At 46.0% G+C, this 24,648-nt stretch overlaps 1 protein-coding gene across 8 annotated transcripts in view; it reads left to right on the forward strand.

Moving 5' to 3' along the window:
- The window catches only part of MAPKBP1 (mitogen-activated protein kinase binding protein 1), a 108,759-nt gene that overhangs the window by 24,620 nt on the left and 59,491 nt on the right, over window positions 1–24,648 (forward strand). For 7 of the 8 annotated variants that reach the window (XM_052782168.1, XM_052782169.1, XM_052782163.1 and 4 more), the window contains one exon: window positions 6,166–6,257. The exons of the other annotated variant lie outside the window; for it this stretch is intronic. In XM_052782168.1, coding sequence (XP_052638128.1) covers window positions 6,166–6,257 — 92 coding nt within the window. The remainder of the gene's footprint in view (window positions 1–6,165; window positions 6,258–24,648) is intronic. 8 annotated transcript variants of the gene reach the window in all.

Consider the following 24,648-nt stretch of genomic DNA (forward strand, 5'->3'; position numbering starts at 1 on the left):
TGGTTCACAGAAGAGCATCAGAGCTGATCAAAGATACGAAATGAGTTTCAGGAGAGCCATAAACTGAGTAAGTGAAGACTCTTGTACTTGGAACACAGATAATTTGGGGTGATAGCATAGCTCCTTACAAAATCATGAGCCACCTAAAGATGGTAAGTGGGGATTGACTATTCACTCTCTCTTCCTGTACGAGAACTAGGGCACATCAAATGAAACTAATAGAAGTGAGGTTTAAAACAAGCAATGAAAGATGGTCCTTCTTGCAACATATATCAGACTGGTGGAGTTCCTTGCCAAAAGATGTTGTGAATGCTAAGCTTTTATAGACATAGTGGGTAAGTTCATGGTAGAGAACTCTACTGAAATAGATTAAAAACTGTGAATATCTGTTTTGAGACTGGGAGATTGACAGGAGCTGAGAGAATCAAATTTGCTTTCCCTGCTCTTAAACTTTACCCATGTATTTGTTTATGATACTGTTTACCTGACTTTTCTCCTTCACTTATGGCTGCAAAGGGAAACAGGAATGAGGGCTAGATACCAGTGTCTGATCCAAGATGGCCAATCTCATGAAGTCTGGAACAGACACATCTGCTTGCTGGACATGGTTTTCCCAGGCTGTAGCCTCCTGCCTAATGCTGTAGGTACTGGGACAGATGGGCAGCCCTCTACAGTAACACCAGTTTTCTCCCCTCAGTGGTCCTTTTGAGCACTGGAGTGTTGCATGTGTCCTCTCAAATGCTTTGCTGCTTTATTTCCATGCTTAAATAAATTGCGTTTTTAGAGAATGATGAGGTTTTGGGCCCAGAAGAGAACGTGTATAGTATTAGAAGGCAGGAATTGAGGTGATCAAGTCAGAAAACTTTAATTTCTTGAGTATATGAGTATGGGGAAGAGGGGCTGAAATACTACTGAACACCTACTTAGTCTTTTGCTGGCCTGGGGAGGATGATGGGGTGAGTAGCAGCATCATTCAGCCTACAGTTGCAACTCTTAGAGGGATGCCTGGTATTAAAAATGGCTTTCTCCTGAAATTTTCTTTTCCTCTCGTTCTTTAAGATGAAGCCAGACTGCAGAAGTCTGCTGGTGGGCAAGCAGGCATAGACACAGGAGCTCCTACCTAGCAGCGGTGGCTCAGTAGTAAAACAGCACAGCTGTAGGGAGAGCACCTGTGAGCTCAGGTCAGGCACGACTGTCACTGGGACTAGGTTGTTCCTTTTGGCACCCATTTAGGTGGAAATTATTACTGTGCTGGGTGTGTTTACTACTGCTTGCTAGCAGCATGCTAGCTAGATGTGCAGGCCACAGTGCCTCCTGTACCTCCTGTGTGGCTTTGTAGTGTAGATGGTCCCAAAGGGATGCAAACGATGGGAAGGAGGAAAGTGTTTGCAGGGGGTTGAAGTTGGGCTGATCCTTCAAGGATCTCTGTGTTGTCCTTTTAGCATGTGGAAACAGTTGCTCGTGGTATCTTCCTCAAAACAACAGAAAGAGCTCATGCAAGTACGAAACTCACTCTCTGAGAGCTGGGAGCAGCTAGTCGTGCATCTTGTTTCCTGAAAATACAAACAAGGCTGGCAGGGGCTGTTTAGGCCAGCCTTCCCGAAAGGATTATCTGCACCTCAGTACTAAGGCAGAGGTGGCATGGCTTTGTCGTGCAAGCGTGGGCTTTCCCCTCGTGCTGCATGGAACCGTGCCCGAGAGAAGCAAGGGCTGCTCTCAGATGTGCCCATTGACTTCCAGGTGGGACTGGGCTGCGGCAAGGCCCCTCTCCCTGGGAAGGCCTGGCTGCCATGAATACCTGTCAGTACCTCAAGTCCTGCAATTCAGGACTCTGCTGGTCTTGTCCTACCAGGTATGGGAACTATCTGATGATCTTGGGATCTGATGTGGAAGGAGCAGGGTAAGTGATCTGCTTAGGCACTAAAATTTCTTTACACGTTTGTGCAATTCTGAGCAGCCAAATTTAGATTTAAGCCTGTAAAACAGGTGAATATCAGGTTTTGCAAGACAGGTGTTAGCTGCACAGCTGTTTCTGTTTTTGGTGCCTAAGAGTGTGTATTGAGCCTCCAAATTTGAAAAAAAGTTGACCTTAAAAGAATGGAGATGGGGTAGTTACAGTTAGCATAGTGGCAACGCAAAGTGAGCTGCAGAAGCACGTTGCGTGTGGATCAATTCGATAACACTCGCAAATCACGTAGAGAACCTTGACTGAAAGTGCCAAATACTATTAATAGAAGCCTCAAGATGAAGTAACAAATGTGCATAGCCGGCCTTCTCTCTGCGCCTCTAATTTAGGCGCACAAAATGACAGGTTTAATCTTGCAGTTGTTCCCAGGCTTGGATGAGGGTGGTGAGGTGGCCCATTGATTGCATGTGAAGGCCTGAGCAAGCAGTGACATGTCTGACGACTGTGGGAAGCAAATTGGACCAACATGGGAGCCATTGGTAACAAACATGGTGCCTCAGATCTGGAGGGGGACTCTCCAGGTCCAGTGGTTAGCTCAGATCAGACTTGGAAAGGTGTGTCAGGGAATTTGTTTCTGATTCAGATGTGCTGAAGCACCACCTGGGAGACATGGCAGTGGTTATGGCTGTGTAGGACTGGGAGACTGCACTTGCCACATAAGGAAGTGGGTTCCTACCTTGTTGTAAGTCGTAACTTCAGAAGTGGGGTGATGGCAGACCTGTATCAACAAATTTGCCCTTTGCTAACAAATCTTAATTCCAGATTAGGAAGTTAAAGTTGGTGTACTTTTGCCCTAATTAACTATATTTATAATTTCTTTGTTTTAGCTGGCAGGTTGAGAGGAATCCAGTTTATATTGCGTTGTTGCCTATTGGTTTTTCTCTGAAATGTTTTTCATTCTTCTGTCAAGTTTTGTGACAAGTGACTGACTATCTCTTGCCCTGATGTCACCTAGTTTGGAGGTTGGTCATGGGGATAAAGCTGTGGTGTATTGTGGGCAGGGTGGTGGGAGTGGAGCTTGCAAGTGTCAAAATTTGTGCGTACACCTTTTTGAAGCAAGTTGTTTATTTTAATACTCAAGGATTATCACGTGGAGGTGTTGTAAGAGCATCCATTGGGTAGGCTCATGGGGTTGCCCTTCAGATTCTTTACATTAGGAAGGTTTTAAATCTAAGACTAGGAGCAAAAGAGGGGGAGTCTTTTTCAGAAAGTTGGTTATGAGTCTCTGGACACAGGTATCTGTTTCTATGGCACTAGGTCTATCAATACCAGTGGTATGGCCTTGGTAGTTGTTGTCTTTTTCTAATGGAACGAGTGATCTGTTGGAGGCCAGAAGATGCTCAGCGGTAGTAGAAAAATTGGACCCAAAGACTGAGCTACTCCTTTTGTGTCAAGCTATGTGCAGACCATAGGAGAAAGGTAGACTTTCCACCTCCTAGCATTGCACAAATAGTCTACTGGCAGAGCAGCATGGGGCCTCCACAGGCACTAGAGTGAGAGGAAGCTGGAGCAAGCGTGACGTTTTGCTGTTGGGGGGGTGAGGGTGCCAAGGTAAGTCAGTTAGTGCTCTTGTTCAGTTTATCTCCCTCTTAGAGACTAGGAAGGGGGGAGATTTTTCCACACTGAGTACAGGGTGGGTTTTGGAGGTGCAGCTGGATTGATCTAGTTGCCAGTGAAAGGGGACAGTTTTCTTTTTCCTGGCTTTGGGCTCCCTGTGGCTTCCCCAGACTGGCAAACACAGAAGAAAAACCACATGTTTTTCTGCTGGTTTTCCCTGCTGGTCAGGCAGTTGCCATGCCAGTGCTGGTGTGAGGGACATGGTGGGGGGTATCACCGGGCTGAGTGGGATGAGGAAGGAACTGTCCCCTCCAGAGCAGGCAGCTGTGAGATCGGCTCAGCTCTGGCGTAAGACTGCACACTGGGAGGCTCCATATACATCCTTGCAGAGCAAAAATTTACCTGTTGGTGAAAGTAGGTTGCTGAATTGCTGCTGAATAGCTGCATAGCCAAGGTCAAGTAGTGCCTTTTAGCGTAGTTGCAATTACAGCCAGCCTGAGCTAAAGCCTGTGCTGAGAAGCGTAAGCACAGCATTGCTAAATTGATGTTTGCTGACAACATCAAGTAATTGGTGCCTTATCTAGATTGGAGCACTTGAATGGCACATGTCTCTTCCACTTCCTCCTTCACTGTCAAGAATGCAGTTTCTATAGGAATTTAAACCTCTCTTAGTTTGATGGGTTGGGAACTGCTGATACGAGCTAGAATGTCAGCAGTAGAAGCATTGAGTTCTTTCTGCGCATTTGTGAGGCTGCTTTAAAAATAAATGTGTTCTGAAGTATTGTCATCGAGCCTGGAAGAGTGGATATCCTCCTAGCCTCCCTCACTCCTCCCCCCCGCCCCCCCCCCAACATTTTTGTTCCAGCTTAATATTGGAACAAAACTATTTCCTTTCGTTACCGGTGGATTTGTAAATGGATTTTTAATTGTACGTTCTTATACTAAACAAAAATCCAGTGGATTTTTGTAAAAGCCATGTTGCCAGAGATACTAATTTTGCTAGGGAAGGGGACAATTTGGTGTCCTCTCATACTGTCTCAAAGTATCTGGGGTATATTATTACTAAAAGGGAAAAAAACCTGAAGTTGTTCCAGTGACTGGGATATGAAATCTTCCACGTTCCATGTCACTGGTTTGAAGGCAGGCCAAATTTGAACTAGTTAAAGCATGGATGGCTCACTTTAAGTCGTGGCACCTCAGCCCTGCTTTACCTGTTGAAGCAAGGTGGTTCTCTGTGTGGGGTTACTTCTGTCACTGTCTCTAGTAACCTGGGCCATGAGCTCAGTGACACCTTGTTTCTTCACCCTATAGCTGAACTCCTCAGGTCTGGTAAGCTGTGTGGTCAGGGTGGCGTGGGGAACCTGCCCTGCCCCTGCTTTTTGTGCACCATGTTGGTATAAATACAAGATGTTCGTCTTCAGGGCAGCTATTAAAGATAGTAATTATTACAATAGTAACTTCTTATGCCACGTCCATGCCCTTAAGGCATTAACCAGATACAACTTAGATGATGATAATTAAAAACAGAAGACCGTGACCCAGTAAAATCCATGAGTTTGGCAGGGACAGCATGGCTGAGGAGGAATGTACGCATCAAATATATAATAAATAAAATCAAGCTGTGCAAATGTAAAGGAAAGAGAATAATTTTGTGTCAGTCAAAACAACCCCAGGGCTGAGAACTGGTTTGTGCTCAGAGGTTGAGTCCTTTCACGCCACAGACCAAATTTTGTGCAGTGTAATCCCACTGCAACTTTTTGCTTTGGGGTAATTGCTAAATTCTGATGCTTTCTTTGCCAGGGAGTGCTCCCCAAAATATTGTGTCGTGTCTGTCTGTCCCCCTCCCTCCCCCTTTTGTTTTTGCTTTTCCCGGCTTCTTGCCACAGAGGCATGGCTATGAATCTTTGTACCTTCCCAGTAGCTTTTCCCAGCTGCATTTCTTTTATTTTCCTAAAAATAGTTGAGGGAGATTTGCTCAGGGGACAAAGCAAGCATTTTGGATTATGGTCTCTTGCATGGGTCATTTGTATGCGGGCTTGTGAACCCAGTCATGTAAGCTGTTCTGTCTCTTGAGATTCCTGGGGAGGGATGCCCATGTCCACTGGATGTGATTTCCAATTCAAGCAATGTGGGAAAAAATGAGTATTCAGTTCCTAGAAATACAGGGCTGGGACCAGGCTGAACCACCTGCCACTGGATGGAGGAAATAAAGAGAATGGGTCAACCTGGAAACAATTTTTGGGAAAGAGCTCTGAAGAAACTGGTTTGCTGCTCTTGCTGGGAGGATGGGAATTGCTGGCCAGTGAATGTGCATTCCAGCTTCTCACCAATACTATCTGCTGCTTGCAATCCTCTGTCCTTGCAATGCTTTGCAATGCTCTGGCATAGACGAAGTAATCAGTGGATTGATAACTCCTCTGTACCCCAGCAGTATTTTACTGTGCTTATGTTGAAAACTGAGTAGGGTTGCTTCTGTACCTGGGTGCTTGTCAGTGAATTTTAAGGTTTTGTGGTTTGGGAATCACATTTTAAGGTGATTCTTCTCAGTGCCAGCATGAACCAGATGATCAGCATCTGTGTATGGGTCCATTTGAACTGCACTCTTTCATATTACTTCTTGTTTTGTTTTTCACATGCACTAGGTGACTTTGGAGAAGGTGTTGGGGATAACTGTGTCGGGAGGCAGAGGATTAGCCTGCGACCCCAGAACTGGCCTCGTTGCTTATCCAGCAGGGTGAGTCACTAACCACGTTCTTCAAAGCTAAGATAAACCAGGACTGATCTATCAGCATAAAGATTCAGGGTGTTTCTGCTATGGTCTCCTATAGGGAGGCTATTTACCGTTCTTTAGTCTTTTAACACCAGAGAATGATGAGACGCAGCACTGTTAGTGTAACTGGCAAGGGAGAGGGGTTGCATTTTACCTGTCCAGTTTCAATGGGATCCCTTTTAATAGAACCCCTCTTCCTCTTCTTTCTCTAAGCTGAGAAAGCTTAACACTAAGCTAAGTGTTAAATTGTGGGCTTTTTTAACTATGCTCTGTAGTGTGGTGAACTTGCACATAACTCCATGCGATGCTCAAGCCAGCAAGTACCTAATGGAGCAGGTGATGAATTGACAAAAGCCTGAATTGACAATGAATTGACAAAAGCCTTCTTGTATATGCCCTGCAATTTATGACTTACCGTGTTCCTCATCCAAATGCAGAGAAAGATTTCAGGCTGACAGCCCCTTGCATGTGGGTTCTCTGGAGTGCAACACCTCTATCAGCTGCAGTCTAAGTCCAAATAGAGATATCCAGAAGGAGACTGATGGACAGCAAAAGAGTTACCTAGAGGGAGATGGCTGAGGGCTGGAGAGGTGGCTTTGTGAGTTGCATGTTTAGCAAAACCATAGACATCTGGGCCCAGATCCTGATCTTGCTGAAGGTAGACCTCACCCAAAGGCACGTGTCCATGGAGGAGCAGAGCATGTCATTGTTGCTGATCTGTGGGATGGGACTTGTCTGAAAGAATGAAGCCCCTGAAAATTTTTGAAGGGACTGTGAAAGAGGCAGGTAGAGGTCTCATAACAGATGGCATTTTGAAAAGCTGGGGAGGAAAAACATTATACCCTGCTAGTGGAAGCGTGGCTGTTGAGATGGGATATATGTATGACTTAGATGAAAAGATGATACTGTAGCGGGAATAGATTGGGAAGACAGAAGAGTGACTCTTCAGGAAAAGCCTTCACTGCCTAATGAGCACTATGTGGGGATACTCCAAGTGGCTGGGTTGCAGAAGTCCATATGAGGTTGGCTCTTCCTCTGACCTAGTTTATTCTGCTGGTCAGCAAGCTAAAGGAGAAGAGGAAGGGCAGTATCTCCAAGACATGAAGGACATCTCTTAAGACATGAAAGCTGGAATTAGAAGAAGGGAACTTTCACAACAATTGTAGGTGACATTTGCAAGTGTACAAGAAACAGGCTAGCAACACTTAACGATTCTGCGTTTGTGGCCAAAATGAGAGATGGGGTCAGTAAAACGGGCTAGAAATTTTTGCCCATCCTGGTGATATCCTAGTTCACAGAATCACAGAATTGTTGTGGTTGGGAGGAACCTCTTGAGATCACCTAGACCAACCCCCATGCTCAAGCAAGGTCACCTAGAGCAGGTTGCGCAGGACTATGGCCAGGCAGCTTTTGAATATCTCCAAAGATGGAGACTCTACAACCTCTCTGGGCAGCATGTTCCAGTGTTTGACTACTCTCACAGTAACAAAAAAAAAAAAAAAAAAAAAAAAAAGTGGAGTGTTTTTCTTCTTTGTTTGTTTCTAAATGGAATTTCCTGTGTTTTAATTTCTGCCCACTGCCTCTTTTTTTCTGTCAGTGGGCAGTCTGTTAAACTGCAGGCAATTTGAGATCCACATCTGCACTTCACAGCATCCGTTATGCTTGAACTCTCTGGAGCCAGGCAAATATATTCCAGTGTGTGTTGCCTCTTCCTCTGCATCTTTTCTGACACTGAATATGTTCACACTTGAAGAGGGCAAGGAGAGAGAGAAGAAAACAAGTGTAGTAAACAGATGTTTTGGGATCTTGCATAGCTAAAGATAGATTAGTTTTGTTACTAGCGATGTCCTCTGATGAGCTTGTGCATGCCTAACATTGATTTAATCAAGCATGAGGACACCTGGGGATTCTTTTGGGTAATTAAAAGGTTATGTGGTTCCTTAGGGCTTTACAGGGGAGTTCCTGTTCTTACTTGTTGGTGGTAGCATCTCATGGCCTGGACAGGAAACCTATGGAATATACCAGGTGTGTGTTGTAACAGTTTAATGGCTTGCTGCTTTTGTGCCACAGCTAGCCTGTTTCGTGATGCTGTTGTGATTTGCTGTAGTCAAGACAATCTCTAACAAAACTAATGTTAGTTAAGGAGTCAAAACATCAGAGGGGTACTGGTACAGACCTTACTAAGTTGGTGCAAGTTCAGTTTGTTGTTGTTGGGTTTTGTTTGTTTTTTTTTCCTCCATTCTCATTTCCAGTGAATTTCTCTTGATTTGCAAGAATCCTGGCATTTCTGGTACATTGATGTTATTTTGTTTATTTTTGTTTCTATTTGAATATACTGGACACACAAGCTTCTTACATGAGGCTGATGTAGCAGACTGGGTATGGCTCATGCACAGTTGCTTCATGACCTGTCCATGCAACTTGGACATCTTCAGGTGTGCTCCAGGTACTCCAGTGATTTCCTCAGCCCTCGGCTCATCTACTGAGGTTTTGCAATCCTGACGTGCAGATGCTTTGCTCCTCCAGTCTGTCCTACCCCTAAAAGCTGAATTTGTGTAACAACTCTATATTTTCCTAAGAACACTTTCAACATACCTAGATTCATTTGGTTAAGATCAAAACAGTTGCCCCAGGCACCCTGACTTCATCCACACCAAGCATATGAATGCGTATGTGAATGAGAACTTGTGCATGAGAAGCTTTGGCGTTCTTTGAGCAGAATCTTAACTCTGGTCTCTGGTTTGCCTAAAGTAATTTTAAAAAAAAACCAAAAATGATTGCTTTTCTGTATTTTCTCTTTCCTGGAGTTTCTGGATCTCCTGAGAAGTTTCTGAATCTCCTGAAAGAAGCAGTTCCCAATGCAACCCGAGTTCATTCCAACTCCACAGTGGTGCCAAAGAGCTGAGGGTTACATTATTATTTTCATTCCTTCTCACTGGCTTTTGAACCTTTTATCCTTTCTCTTCTTTGATCCTAATGAGGCTTTCGCTCTGGCAGTGTGTGATAGCAGCTGTGCTGACCCTGGTATTGTTTTGGTGGGATGCTTGTCTTATAGGAGGCTTTTTCTTCATGTGCTGCCATAAAGGCTAAAGGCACTGAGTGCTGCAGGTATTCTAGGCCACTACTTTCTTATAAGGGTGTTGGCTTGGGAGGTAAGACAACATAGGAGAGAAAATTACATCCTCTCTGAAGGTCTTACATCTGCTGCCTGCACTTGCCTGCCCTTATGCTGGCAAGTGAAATAAACCCAAAGTTGCTGTTAGGGTTATGCAGTGAGTAACAAAGTTGGTCTTGTGTGAGGAGTGGGGGAGAAACAGAAATGTACTGAATTTTTTACTTCTTGTGGCAGGACTGGTGCTCTGTCCTCCTTTTCTTTCAGTTTTTTTTTTTTTTTCCCCTTTGCTTTTTCCCTGCTCTTCTCTCATTGTGGTTTGTTCTCTCTCTCTTTTTTTTTTTTTCTTTTTTTTCAGTAGCTAGTTGAGGTTCTGTTTCCTAGAAACAAGAAGGGAAACAAAGCTAAGAAAATCCTCTGAGGATGACTAGCATTAAAAAAGGAAAAATAAAAAGTGGGGGAGAAACGTCTATTGATTTTAAATTCTAGACCAGCTGCTCAGATACCTTGAGTCAGCTTATCTGGTTGTGGGGTTGTGTTTGCTGTTGGTTTTTAAGCCTTGTAGGTTGGTATGACTGACTGATTTATTTTCCTCCTCTTCATTCTTCTTTCCTTGGCTCTCAGTTGGTCATGATAGCTGGTTGGGAACCTTGTCTTCATGTGAGGCACATGCCTGCTTGGGGGAGCAGCCTGTGCTTTTTCCTCCATAGGAGCCAGAAAGTAGGGCTTTGTGCTGTTCAGTGTGTGATGTCTTTTAAATGCTATTCTCTTATGTTCTGGTCACCTTAAGCCTCTCTCTAGCTCTGCTCATCAATTCCCAGCCATTCTGATAGAAGTCAGGTTTTTTTCACATTAGTGTCCCTTGCTGGGGAAATTGGTATTTGATACATAGCATATGTAATGAGTTGATAGGCCTCAGCTTGCATATTCTTCCCCCCATCTTCAGCTCTCTAGCATAGCTCTTTACATACAGCAACTCCTGCTGAAGGCAGACGGGTTTAATATAGTGAATCTTCTCTGAGACATAGTGAAATGAGTTTCTTTGGGTTTCTCAGAAATTAATGTAGCCAGCACAGACACAGCCCCCTGGCTAGCTCTGTGTGTGCGCAGTACATCTGCTGAACAAATGATTTGGAGGCCCCCATATTCTGTACCATTTCAGAATGAATCACCCTTGTTTGTAGATAGGGAGGGACAGTAACAGAAGGAGTTATACGATCAAAGTTAAGATGAAGATATTAAGTCTTTTCTCCTGCTGCTTTTTGCCGCAAGATCTTCTTGAAGACCTAGACATGTTCTTGCTTCAGCTTTATCACCTCGAGGTTTTTTTGAGGTAGGACAACTAATACTCAGAAGTGAATAATGGTATGATGTGTTCAAAATCAGAAAACTGCACAGCTGTCTGGGTCAAATTTTATTTTACTGCTACTGTGCCGTGCATATTGGACATAAGTGCAGCAGCCTCTTGTGTGCCAACCTGCACTGCAGCAGAATCGAGCCACAGTCGCCTCTTCTTGTTTCACTGTCTCCCCCTGTTCCACCCCTCGTCCTTGGCTGGTTTGCAGTATTGAGTGGAAGCCTCTTAACTCTGTCAGCCTTTCTGATTCATGCCCCTCCTGGCTCCCTGTCCACGGATCCAGTGTGAGGTCCTGCACTGACAGGGCAGTCACCAGCAAAGGGAGGAAGGGGAGGAGCACAGCGGGAAATGAGTGAATCGGTTTTAATCCAGCCAGGAGTCTGCTCAGCACGTGTGGAGCTGTCTCACATAACTGAGTGGTAAATCCCACTGGAAGCTGAAAGAGTGAGGATTTTTCTTTTCCAGAAGTGGTTGTTGGTTTGCTCCCAAATACTTCTTTCCAGTTCTAGTAGATAGGCTGTAAGGCTAAGTGGTTTCCTGCCCATCCACATGTGGAGTCTCTTGGAAAGTTTTATTCATTATTTTCCATCATTATATAGATAGATGACTGGACAACATAATAAATTATCATCTTAGAACAATTTCCCTTTACCTTAAGGTGCGTATAACCCACAACGGAAGAATAACATTTAGGATAAACATTGCATAACTTTACCAGGCATGATGTTGCTTTGTTCTTTCTTTCCTCTTTAAAGTGGAAGGTTTTGATCAGTGGGGTAGAGGAATGAATTGTGAGAGGCAGATCTAGTAGATGACTGCCGTTGAACGAGGCAAAATGCTGTTCTGAACTGAGATCATTTCAAGACTTATGACCATTGTGGCCAGGTTAGAATTGGTGGCTACATGGACAACGAAATCCCAATTTGTAAGATGACAAGTGTTCCTGCCTTATTTCAGAGCATATTTTTCTTAACTAATTGATCACTTTGGATGCCACAGTGGTGTTGCCTTTAGAAAGCTGTAGGTACACAGAAGGAGTCCACTTCTTTACAGACCCAATGTACCTTTTGGTACATGTGCAGTTTGTGCAAAGCCCTACTGCTCTGTGCAAGTACAGTTCTTCACTAATTTTTCCCTAGCATTAATGCTATTGGATTGTATCCCAAATGCAGCTTAAATGGGTAGAGGAACATTGAAATACTTGAACTGCTGGGTTGCCAGTAGATAAATCCAGTTCTGCTTGTGCTGGCTCCTTCAGTTTTACTTTATCCAAGCTTCTGAAGGAGAGTTTCTGGGCCGCCTTTGTATGTTCTTTTCTAAAGTAGAAACCTGCGTTCTTGCAAAGACTGTGGAAACATACCGTAAAATGAAGAGAAGTTCTCATCTATGGTTCAAAGCAAATTTCAGCATCTTTGGCCACACCAGCGACAGCTTGCTTAGCCCTCTTTAAAATGGGACAGTTGCCTTTCAAGGGTTAGACCTCTTCCCCTCCCTGTCTCCCAGGAATCTGGGCTGTTGTTAATGCATTTCTTGCATGAGGCTACTGTGCTTGTACATGCTGTCTGGGGAGATTTTCCAGCTGGCACAATTGTAGTGGTGGACCCGGAAAGGAAGGTAAGAAAATCCCCTTCATTGAGATTGTTAAACACAATTTGAATTGAAGAGCTGTGACTGCAGCTGGGTTTGAGTTGGGCCATTGCAATCAAACCAAACCAAACAAATTTTGCTGTGCCAAGAGGGAGCAACACCAGGTTTCAGTGTCCTGAAGGTGTCCAAAAAGATGATGAAAAGTAGCCAAACCCTTCCCTCCCTTTTCCTTCCCCAGCAATAGCAGATCTCTCAGAAAGAAGCAGGGATGCTTTGTTTAACTCTTAAACGTCCCTCTTAAATACCCACTGGAGGGAAAGGAGCATATCTGCACTGAGGCATGAAGACCTGAAGTGTAAAATACTTCCTTTCACTCCTTGCTTTTATTAATGTAGATTACACACGGAAGGTGGGCTGAGGAAGGCCAATCCAGTCTTAGTTTCTGGCAAGTGAGCAAACTCTTTGTGCTTGGGACAAGAGAATGGAGATCCCCTTTGCAACAGTGCTTTATTCTCAGGCCAAAGAATGGCAACTTTGATATTTTAATTTGCAGAGGTGGATTGAAGGGGGCTATGGCCTCACCCCTTCTCTCTTGCTGTTGGCCTGTGAGATTAACAGGTAACAATCATACAGTCCTGGAGCAATTGCCCTCTTCCCATGTAGGTAGCAGCTGGGTCCAGGCCTGAATCCCCATCATTGCACTTCAGACAGAAAAGACCCTGCCTAATGGAGTAGGCACAGTCTTAGTTGTCTGGGCTGTTTCCACATGCCTGTACAGCTAGGCAATAATTTCTACATTGGTTTTTGCTTGGTCTCCCTTTTTGTGAGTGCTGGAGACTCTTCCACATTGAATCCATGTCTCTGTAATAAAACTGCACCTGAAAAGTAGAGTTGTTTGCCGAACAGTTGTGTATTGATCCAGTTGAGCTGTCTCACTTGGTTTGGCAGAAGAGGAGATGAAGAAGCAAATGAAGCAGTACTAGTGATCACCTAGAGCTGCAGGCAAATTCCCCTGGTTTAAGTCCTTAGCAGAATGGAGTCAAGCCTGTCAAATCAACTACCAGGCAGTTTTGTATTGGGTTTGTGTGGCAAGGTTTTGGTAGCTGGGGGGTGGCTCTTCTGTGAGAAGCTGCTGGAAGCTTCCCGTATGTCCAACAGAGCCAACGCCAACCGGCTCGAAGATGGACTCGCCGCTGCCCAAGGCCGAGCCCATCAGTGACAGTGGTGGTGCCTCTGGGAGAACAGATTTAAGAAGGGGCAAAAAGTTGCTGCAGCACAGAAAATTCAGCCAGAGAGAGGAGTGAGAAGATGTGAGAGAAACAACCCTGCAGACACCCAGGTCAGTGAAGGAGGAGGGGGAGGGAGGTGCTCCAGGCATTGGAGCAGAGATTCCCCTGCAGCCCGTGGGGAAGACCATGGTGAGGCAGGCTGTCCCCCTGCAGCCCATGGAGGTCCACGGTGGAGCAGATCTCCACCTGCAGTCTGTGGAGGACCCCACGCCAGAGCAGGTGGGTGCCTGAAGGAGGCTGTGACCCCGTGGGAAGCCCGTGCTGGAGCAGGCTCCTGGCAGGACCTGCGGATCTGTGGAGAGAGGAGCCCACAGAGCAGGTTTTCTGGCAGGACTTGTGACCCCGCAGGGGACCCACGCTGGAGCAGTGTGCTCCTGAAGGACTGCAGCCCGTGGAAGGGACACATGCTGGAGCAGTTTGTGAAGAACTGCAGCCTGTGGGAAGGACCCATGTTGGAGAAGTTCGTGGAGGACTGTCTCCTGTGGGAGGGACCACACACTGGAGCAGGGAAAGAGTGTGATGAGTCCTGCCCCTGAAGAGGATGAAGCGGCAGAGACAACGTGTGATGAACTGACCATAGACCCTATTCCCCGTCCCCCCATGCTGCTGGGGGGGTAGGTAGAGAATGCAGGAGTGAAGCTGTGCATGGGAAGAAGGGACGGGTGGAGGGAAGGTGTTTTGAGATTTGGTTTTATTTCTCATTACCCTACTCTGGTTGATTTGCAATAAATTGAGTTAATTTTCCCCAAGTTGTGTCTGTTTTGCCTGTGATGGTAATTGGTTGAGTGATCTCTCCTGTCCTTATCTTGACCCATGAGCCCTTTGTTATATTTTCTCTCCCCTGTCCAGCTGAGGTGGCAGGGGGAGTGATAGAATGGCTTTGGTGGGCACCTGGCATCCAGCCAGGGTCAACCCACCACAAGTTTCCATCAGCCAGCCCCCAGGCGTATGTCTATGTGTGTGCTTTTGTTGTCACATCTAATTAATTTAAAATCTTTACCTGTGACAAACAACTGAGGATGTAGCATTTGGTAGAATCCTAAATAATGAGATAGCCGTGAAGCTCCAGACCTGCAATGCAAACTTGCTGCCCAGCAGAGAAGGGAGAAAAATAGGACAAAACCTCAAAATAGCTGGGCAGAAAAGCTGCTTACTAAATGAGAGGGAGACTGTGTCAAGTCTCTGCCGAAAGTGCTGCTGTCTGTGCGGCATGCACTGAAGACTGCAGCATCGGGGTGCTGTCAGACTGCTGGATGGAAGGTGTTGGGAGCATGAGTCTTTGGCTCTGAGAGCTCAGCCGCTGGCTGGGGAGGTGGTTAATGCCATCTTAATCAGGAATGGAGTAGGTTGAAGGTCTTGTGGTGGACAGCAGGAATCTTGTGGGATGCTTGGCTTCAGACCCTGTGTGACATTGCACCTTGTGTCGCACTTGATATTGAAAAACTAGTCAGGGCAGTGCTGATGTTTGGTGTTGCCAGCTCCCTTTAAAACAAGCTGCTGTCTTGCTGTACATAGAGCTGCTGTTTTGATGTACATAGAGCTTCTGGTTGCTTTTCCAGAGTGCCATATGTCAATCCAGCCTTCATGTTACGAGGGGGTGGGTTGCTGTTCTGTAGCTGGTTGCTACAGCCTCAGGAGAAATAGAGATGAAATGTGATGCTTTGTCCCACCGTTACTATTTGAGGATCTGTCATCAGCAGTAGGTCTGATACGGCATCCTTCCTCAAGCCACCAGGTACCAATGTGCCTGTTTATCTTGTCTTTCTACAGAAGCCACATAATATGAGCCCTTTCTCCCAAAGTGCTTCCTTTGTACACCCCATCCTATCTGGGGTGAGCCTGTGCTCATCCATGCTTCTGTGCTTTAAAGCACATTTTTTCCATGCTTCTTCCTTTATGTCAGGCACCTGGAAAGGGCTGGACTCTGCAGCTGTGCTCAGCGTAGGAGCATGCTGCTGCATCCCGGTGTTGTTACAGCAACCCCACCAAGCGAGGAGCAGCAGTCTGTGCTTCCTTGCAGCCCTTCCAGTGGGAGGACCCACCCTGGTGACAGGCAGTACCTGCTCTCTAGGCTCAGGGATGAATTGAAGCTGAAGTCTGGTGACCCTTGGTAGCAGAGTTTGCTGCTGTTTAAAAAACAAACAAAAAAACCCCCAAACAACCCCAAACAAACCCCTAAAAGCCACAACAGGAAGCCTTGACCTGTTTAGGTTGCCAGATGGTTTTTGACATTTAGATTAAATTGAGAATTTTCCAGAGGAGTGGTCCAATTGCAATGAAACATTTTGGGAAACATTTCACAAATTTGTTCACCAGGAATTCTGTGGAGAGAGGGAGTGCATGAGCGGGAGCAGGTGCCTTTCCCCAGAACAAATTGCTGAGAACATCTCCTTGGGATGTGGGCAACCTCGCTTTGAGTTGAGCAGAAAACTGGGTTCAGTTCAGAGGTGAGCTGGTAACTCTACTCCTCCTCCTCCCCCCCCCCCCCCGCCCCCCCCAAATTACAGGGTTGGGGACAGGAAAATCATAGACTTGTAGAATAGTTTGGGTTGGAAGGGACCTTTAACGGTCATCTAGTCCAACACCCCCTGCAATGAGGAGGGACATCTTCAACTAGATCAGGTTGTTCAGAGCCCCATCCAACCTGACCTTGAATGTTTCCAGGGATGGGGCATCTACCACCTCTCTGGGAGACCTGTTCCAGTGTTTCCTCACCCTGATCGTAAAAAGTTTCTTCCTTATATCTAGTCTAAATCTACCCTCCTTTAGTTTAAAACCATTACCCCTTGTCCTGTTGCTACAGGCCCTACTAAAAAGTTTGTCCCCATCTTTCTTATAAGCCCCCTTAAAGTATTGAAAGGCTGCAGTAAGGTTTCTCCAGAGCCTTCTCTTCTCCAGGCTGAACAACCCCAACTCTCTCAGCCTGTCCTCATAGGAGAGGTGTTCCATCCTTCTGATCATTTTTGTGGCCCTCCTCTAGACCTGTCCAACAGGTCCATGTCTTTTCTGTGCTGAGGGCTCCAGAGCTGGACCCCAGTATTCCAGGTGGGGTCTCACCATAAGTATGTTGTTCTGTATTTGGGATGATAGAGTTTGTCTGAAGGACAGGAAGACTTTTCTGAAAAAAGCCAGCAATGGGGAAGAGGCAATGTATTGTAGGGCATGGAGAACTGAGAGTTTTTCTTCTCTATTTTTGGTCTGCCACGGGACTGGATGGTAGAGAAAATCACTTTGCTTCTCCCAGCTTGCACCTTTTTCTAAAAATAAGTGTAAGTTTTCTATTTTCTCCCTTATAGAGCTTTAGATAATAGGTGCTGCGTATTAAACAGATGACTTAAAAAAAAGATGACTTAAAAAGTGCTGTCTTGTACAGCAGTCCTTACTCTTGCTAGTTTGGACGCTCTTCTCCCAACATCACATACTAGCTAGCCCTCAAGGTGGTAGAGTCCACAGAGACATGTTGTGCTGCTTCTTAAGAGCCTCTGTAGTGCGCTGCTCCTGCTGAACGTCCCACAGCTGGTTCCACGCGTGGGACATGAGCTCGGGTGACATTGTGGTAGGTATATGCACAGAAAGTTAAGGACGTGATTAAGGTAAAGAACACCAGATGCTGCCAACTCCACTGCCTCTATGTCCTCCTTTGTACCTGTTGCCAGCACTGAGCAAGCCCAGTTCTTGACAGAGAGAGGAGAGCAGAATGGGGCGGTAGTGGAAAGAGATGCTCTCAGAATGGTTTTGTAGAGGGAAATTGGATGGAGGTTGCATAGGGATCTCTTCAGTTGTGCATTTTGCTTTTTTTTTTTGAACATCAGAGCATTTCTACACGAAATTTGTTTGATTACTTCAAAGAAATAAGTAAAAACTTTTCTTTCTACCCCTCTCCTCTCCTGTACTATATACCTTTGAACTCTGACCCTTCAGTACCACAGTGTGGCACACAATTGTGTTAACTGTAAGCAACTGACAATGAAGTTGGGAATGGTTTTTAGTGTAAGAATAAATTGCAGGACCCTTATTCTGGGCCAAAGAAGGCTCCTTGCCTGCAGCATGCATGCAGGCAGCATGATTGTGCTCTCACCTCCAGTGATGGAAATCCTGGAGAAGGGGTTTCTTTCCCTGTGTGACGCTACGGTGCTGTGAGCGAGCCGTAAATAGTTTAGTAGTGTGGGTAGGGCAGGTCTAGTTCCATAGCTTCAGTTCCACACTGCCTCACACAACTGGTGTGGCAGGTCCAGGCACTGCCTGTGTAGTGTGTGTGGTGGGGGGCCAGAAGTGTTAGCTGAGCCCTCAAGAAAGGTTATGTGAGTGTGGATTCTTGCTGTTGCCAAAAATGTTAGTGATGAAGAAAGCGTGAGCAGGGAAATGGGAATGCTTTTATCTTTGTAAGGCTGCAATGAAAATTCTCGTGACAAAGAAAAAGCACTTAACTTCCCTTGAAGCTTCCCTGTGCTGGATTCCTGAGGCTGCGAGCAGGGAAAGGTAGGGCTTCTTGAAGGAGTCCTGGGAGTTTGCTGCTGTTGGGGTTGCCTGATAAACCATATTAAGGAGAACTATATAGTACATGCTTGTTACTCCTTCCATCCTAGTTCCAGGGCAAATATTCCAGTTCTCTCAATGGGAGAGTGTTATCATGCCTGTCAGAATACCTACAGCAGTTGCTGTTTTAATGATTATATTGGTCATATCTGACTATAACCTGCCTTATTAAGAGAAATGCTGACTGTCCTCAATCTTTCCCTGTGCCAATTGTACCGATTTGATTTTTAAATTGGGGGGAGGCAAGCTAGAAATAATCCCATGTAGATGGTTAGTCTGTTGCTTTCTGCTTTGATCTCATTAACCAGCATGTGAACTAAAGGGAAGTCGCTATTTAAAAAAAAAAAAAAGGCAAAAAAAAAAAAAGCAGTCCCGTGGTGAGGGTCACTTGCGCAAAGAAATTGAAGCGAGAGAATAAGCATGTCTACTTTATTTAATAACAGAGCTAAACACTCTGGTAGAGCTCTGCAGGTAGGAAGCTTTGACAGATTTGGAAAGCTATTGCCTGCTAATGAAATAGGGAAGAAGAGTGGTTGCAAAGCTCACGCTGCCTTGGCTATTTTGGAACATATAGGCCTTTTCTCAGCTTGAAGCTCTGCAAGCCCCTGGAGTTTGCCCATTGCCTGAGAAAGGAGGGAGATGGCACAGAGCAGGAGTGCCTGAAAACCTGTGTACCTGCAGGTAGCAACCTGCTCTCTTCTCTACCTGCTCTGTATCTCTCCAGCAGTTTACCTCTTAGCAACCAGTGCCTTGGTGCGGCAACACGACTTGCTTGTGAGCCAAGTCCTGAGCTTGCATAAGAGCGGGGAGGGGGGGAATGGGAACTGAATAGCAAAGTCTGGGATGAAAATGAGATACCAGCCGCCTCAGCTGAGCTCCACCCTTTCTAAGAATCTCAAAACAGGCACCGTGTCTCCTGGCAACCTTGATACAAATCGTAGAGTTTAACTTAAAAGAAGTACATGTAGTCCAAAGGACATACCCCATCACCAGGTGTTAAGAACAGGGAGCCGGTCATTTTCCTCTTCCTGGAAGATCTGGCACTGTAGATGGTCTTGGGTTTCATTTGGTGTCAGAAAGGCAACAAGTTAAAGGTGAAAGAGCATCATGTTAGGACAGCTAAGAAGTGCCAAGGAGCGGTGTATTTTGTTTATTGTAAGCATGCCCAGACGTACCCTGACTATTGCTTAGGAACCAGATGTAGGACTTGGCCCTCCCTGCTGGGCTAGTGCTGGAAGCCGTGCTGTGCAATGCGTGCACACATGCACCACCCTGTTGTGCACCTGAACCTGGTTCTTTTGGCTGGCAGTCAAGGATCGCCAGAGCTGACACCGGCCGCTTCCTTGCCTTCGGTGTCAGTTGCTGCGCTTTTGCAATGCTGACCTAACGCCTCTTAGTCTTGGACTCTAACCTGGCCACGTTTCTCTGACAAGAGATGTAGATATATGAGAAAGCAAAACTGAGTTTTATCATGATTGCTTCTCTTTCCACGAATGCTGTCTTTTCAGGTCTCCTGACAACTGATGCTCATTAGCTACTCTGAGGAAAAATTTTGGTGCATTTAAAATGCTCTATATTATGCTGAGATACAGGCAAAGCAGCAGTAAATGTTCATCTTCCATTAGAGCCAGAGCTGTCACAAGGCTTCTAAAAAGATAACATAGGCAGAAATGAATTTTGCCAATGTGGCAACGTCTGAGCTGTTCCGCTCTGAGAAGTGGTGGGACTGGGGCAGAGAGCCAGCAAGAGCTCTGGACATTTGGGCCCAGGAGCCGCAGCAGGCTTCTCGTGGGTTGTGGCACCGACAGCAGCTGTGGGGAGAAGCAGGTTTCCCCCTGCCCCTTCTTTCAGTATCTGCCAGCCTGACCTTGAAGGGCTCTGAACAGGCAGGGTTGGCAGGAGGCTTTTTGCCCTTTTGCTGGCCCTGGTAGCCTGCTGCCCGAGGCAGCTGTGAGCTTTGCCTGTGCCTAGAGGAGCCGAAAACAACTGACCGTTTGAGTGGGTGATTCTTTAACTCCATGCTTTCGAAGAAGCAGGTTTGGGTTTTTTTTTTTTTCTCTGACACTCTTACAGAGATATGGCAAGGATTATGCTTACTGAAGCATTCAAGGGGAAAAGCTGCTCCAGTTTCTCTGCTGCAGTGGGGACTTTTGCCATCTGCTCTGGAATGCAGGAGAGATCAACGCCGGGTCGATGGGCACTGGAGGGGCCTTCCCAGCGCCTTCCTTACCCTCTGTGTGGCTATCCTCTGAAGGGAGATGGTGGTGAGGAGGGGGCTGGGAGACAGACCTGCCTCAGTCTACTTCTTTCGAAAGGTTAAATAGATAAGAACAGGGAAAGAGTTAAATTGTATTACTTCTTGTTTTGGTCCTTTGATGGATGCCACTTTAATATCGAGTACACTGCTTGCTCATGGTAAAACAATTAAAGCCCTGAGGCATCTGCCATGAGCTGTCATGTTCATCTGCCCCAGATGATTAGTTTGATGTATAGATCTTTCTCCCTGCTCCCGAGCTGCTCAGGCACAATGAGGGAATACTCTGGCTGTGCTTGCTGCTAGAAATGAAGGTGTTGGCCAATTGTTTGGAAGCGGGATATATTTTTCCTTTGGGACTTGATTTTAAAGGAAGACACTCAGCTTTTGAGGCTTTGTGGTGTGGTGGGAACTGCTCTTGCAGAGAAGTTGGTGCAGACCTGAAGTGTAGAGCCAGATGTTCCCGTGTAAGCGTGGCTGGGTCTGTGAATCCCTGCAGGGAGCTGCTTGCTCCCAGGAGGTTGCCTTCAGAGACAGCTCCCATCTTCTCTCATTATACTGTTGGGCTGGAGAGCTGAATTTGCTCAGCGCTTGATGGCAGATTTGATTATTCTGCAGGAATTTTATTGTAAACTTTGCTTCTCTTTATCTTTCTTGCCTTTCCCTCTGAACTGCTATTTGCCTGGGGTTTTAAAATCTTTTTTCTTTTTTTTTCTTCAACTTGTCTTTCATTGCTTCCTCTTCCCCTAGATCTGTGTGTTTGCAGTGCCTGAGGCACTCCGCTTGGGCTTTGTTACGCTCGGTGTTGTTTATGGGCAAAGAGGAAGCACACCTTATATATGTGGGCTTGTATGTGTACAAATAAAAAAAGGCAAGAATTTATTGTTAGTATAACTGAATGCTTGACACTCAAAGAATCATTTTACCACTAATTATTACAGAAAAAGAAAGAATAATAATGCATTTGAATGCTTCTATATGGAAAAAGTCTCAGTAATTGTGATAATGCAACTAAAGCTGTAACACATTTCTTTGTTTCTATTCATTTTTCCTGGTGTTATGCTCACCCTTGTGTTGCTCCTCTGGATCTTAAATTCAGGTTTTGGAGGGTAGCACCGTAAATCTTCAGCCTTTGTAGTCCTTCACCGGGAGGAGTATGATGTGGATGTTGCTGGATTCTTCCTCACTTCAGGGTCCACCTGGGTCATTTTTTATGTTTGCTAACACATTTTCACACCTTTCTCTTTCTTAGTTGGTCTGCAGCTCCACGATGCTTCTGAATTCACTATGTATGGTGTCTTTCATGCATGTTGGATATTATTTCTTTGTTTTCTTTGTTACCCCTAAAACCTGTTTTGTTCAGCCCCGGGTCAGTATTTCTTTAACGGACCATGGGTGAGTTGCTCACAGCTGTGGGGTCTCCTCTGCCAAGCACATGCCTCATCTCTTATCATCCCATGCCTGTTCTCCTCTGCATCTCCTTTACGCTGCATCCCCGCATCTCTCCACTTCTCAAGGCCTCTGCTATCGTACCATGCCTGCATTTCTCTCCACTACATCGTTGTGTTAGTTGTAAATATCTCAGTCTACATAAAATAACTGCTTGCTACTGTTATTTATATAAAACTATGGTTGTAGCACACAAAGATAAACAGAGGCAAAACAAATGAGCCATAGACACCTGGTCAGTTAGAGAAATTGCTGTCACAGCTCAACCAAGTAAAACAGAGCTACAGGCAGGTCAAGAAAAGTTCAGAGTGAGCAAGCCCAGGAAGCCTGAGGCCTTTCAGACTCAGTACGAAGCTTACAGCCTGTTGCTGAGAATGGCAAATCTGGGGCTGTCAGCCAGATGCTGATGGAAGAGGGACTGGCTCTTGAGAGCAAGTGGAGGGGTGGAGCACAACTGGGGAGCAAGAGATCCCCAAAGCAGGTGTCTTGACTGGTCTGTCAGGACGGAGATTTGTTCCCTTCCACTTGTTGATTTGCCCGTGACAGCCATAACTTTGGGAGGAGACCTCAGCAAATGGAGACAAGTTCTTTCTCAATAATTAACACAACATGCAGTGATTCTGTAGCATCCATCCTGGAAAAAAGTTGCATTCCCTGCCTTGTGCAAAGCTCTTCAGGTTTTCAGCCGTGTTCTGGCTGTTTGTTTCATCTCTCTTGGTCATACCTGGGACCAGCCAAGTTCTGCTCAAGGCTCCATTTTCTACTGCTTCTCAGTCTCTCCTGTCTGACTGATCAGTGCATTTTCTTGTCATGAACTGTCTCAGTGATCCTTTTATTCCTCCAGCCTTCCTATCATCAGTTGCCCATTGCTCTAGCCCCCAGGGCTGGTGCTCATTTGCCATGTTCAGTGGGCGTTTGCCAAGAGTGCTGAAATAAAACGCAGCTCTGCAACTCCTACTCCTAGCCCAGATGATTTAATGCTTCATGTAGGTGTATCGGTGGCATTGCTTCCCTGCCCCTGGGGAAGTGAGTGGTTTTGGAGGGAGGAATGTGGACTCTATGTATATGTGTGTGTGTTATAGTCAGCCATGAGCCTGCATGTGTGTGCATATATACCTATGCACATATATATGTGTGTGCACATGCATTTGTCATTAGTGCCTTATGTCCTTTGAAGCTTGTCAGACATGCAAGCTGACAGGCAATTCACTGTGTGTATGCACAGCTGCTGCTTTGCGAGGCTTCACTGTTCCACCTACCTTAGCTGCAGGCTGGAGGAGAGATGGGATATTCTGCAAGGCAGGGGAGATGGCCTGTCCCCAGTTCTGCTGGGGCAGGGTTTTATCCCTAGTTTCTCATCCATGAGTTTTTTTTCCTTTCCTGGCTTTGGAGTGTCAAAGTGAATCAGGATGTTTTGAAGGTGAAGTTCCTGCTGAATCACTGGTGACTAGGCAGCCGTGAGCCATAACAATTAACTGGAATAATTTTCATCTTCCTTGCAACTGTAATGATTCCCAGTTGGTAAGCTGGTTTAAATTCCGTGGTTTTTCTCTGAGCCTGTTTCTCCCCTCTGCTTTCCCCACACGCTCTTCTTGCCCAAGTCTTTCACAATCTCTGTCTGGCTTAGCTCTTTGCCTCCCAGAAAAGGTGCCTCCTTATTGTGCAGCTCTGTGAAAAGCCATGGCTCTCCTGAGGGCACTACTGCTGTGTCTCTGGCTCCAGCATGGCTGCTGTGGAGTTGCGCACAACTTTCCCTGTGGGTGACAGGACCCGGGCTGTCTTTTGTCCCTGCATCCATTTCGTGTGAAGCGTGGAGTCTGAGTTTGTTTTCCTGAATCATCACTCTGCCTTATGTTTGCCCAGTGTCAGAAGGGTTGCCGACTTTAAAACTCCTCCTCTTCCCTCTTCTGCTGTGCTCCTTTAAAAAGAGACCTTGAAATAAGCTAGCATTGGAGGTTTGTGTGCTAAGATGGAGTTTTCCATGTGTGGTAGTTCCAGGGCGGCGAGGATAAGTTGCAGTAAGATCGGCTGGACCTGCTAGAAATCACTGCAGCCAGTCATTGTGGGCAGGCAGTTCCCTTGCTCTGGTAGGAGGTGGGCAGGAAGACTCCTGCAGAGTTTCTCCTCTGTTCCTGATAAAGCTGAAACCTCAGTGGTGTTTATGTGTATGCAAGAGAGGCCTGGACTGGTTGGTGTACAGTCACAATCTCTGCTTCTTATTGGATCTTTTAATCCATTTATGTGTGGGGTTTTTAAAAGTCTTTTTAAAGTGTTTTGTGTGTATTTTCAGATCTGTGCATCTGTTCTCTGCCATCTGCAGCTTGAGGTTGGATACGTGGCTGGTTGTATTAGAGTCTGGCAGGTGTAAAGGGGCTCTTGAGAGCTGCTGGTGGAAGCTGTTGGCCGTGCACGGCAGGAGTTTGTGTTGGCCCTGATAAGGCCCTGATAAGGGCAGGAGCTGCGAAGCTGCTTCTTGGGCCCTGTCCCCTCACCTACAGCAGAGCTTGTACATGTAGGCAGGCACAAACCACACTGGCAGCAGAAGATCATGAGGATGGCAGCATCCTTGCCAGGTGGTGGGGAATAGCAGTTGCCTGTTTTTCTGGATGTCATCAGATCACATAGACACTTGGTGGGTTTTTTAGGGGTGTGTGTGGGGGCATTTTGAGGTTCCCATATTTGGGGATGTAGTATTTGTTGTCTTGCATGGTTTGCTCTTCTGTCTCAGTCCATTGAAGGTTGAATGAGAAGGGAGCTGTTGCTGGTATTAC

The sequence above is a fragment of the Harpia harpyja genome, chromosome 3 (assembly GCF_026419915.1).
Source record: "Harpia harpyja isolate bHarHar1 chromosome 3, bHarHar1 primary haplotype, whole genome shotgun sequence".
Taxonomy (NCBI): Eukaryota; Metazoa; Chordata; class Aves; order Accipitriformes; family Accipitridae; genus Harpia; species Harpia harpyja.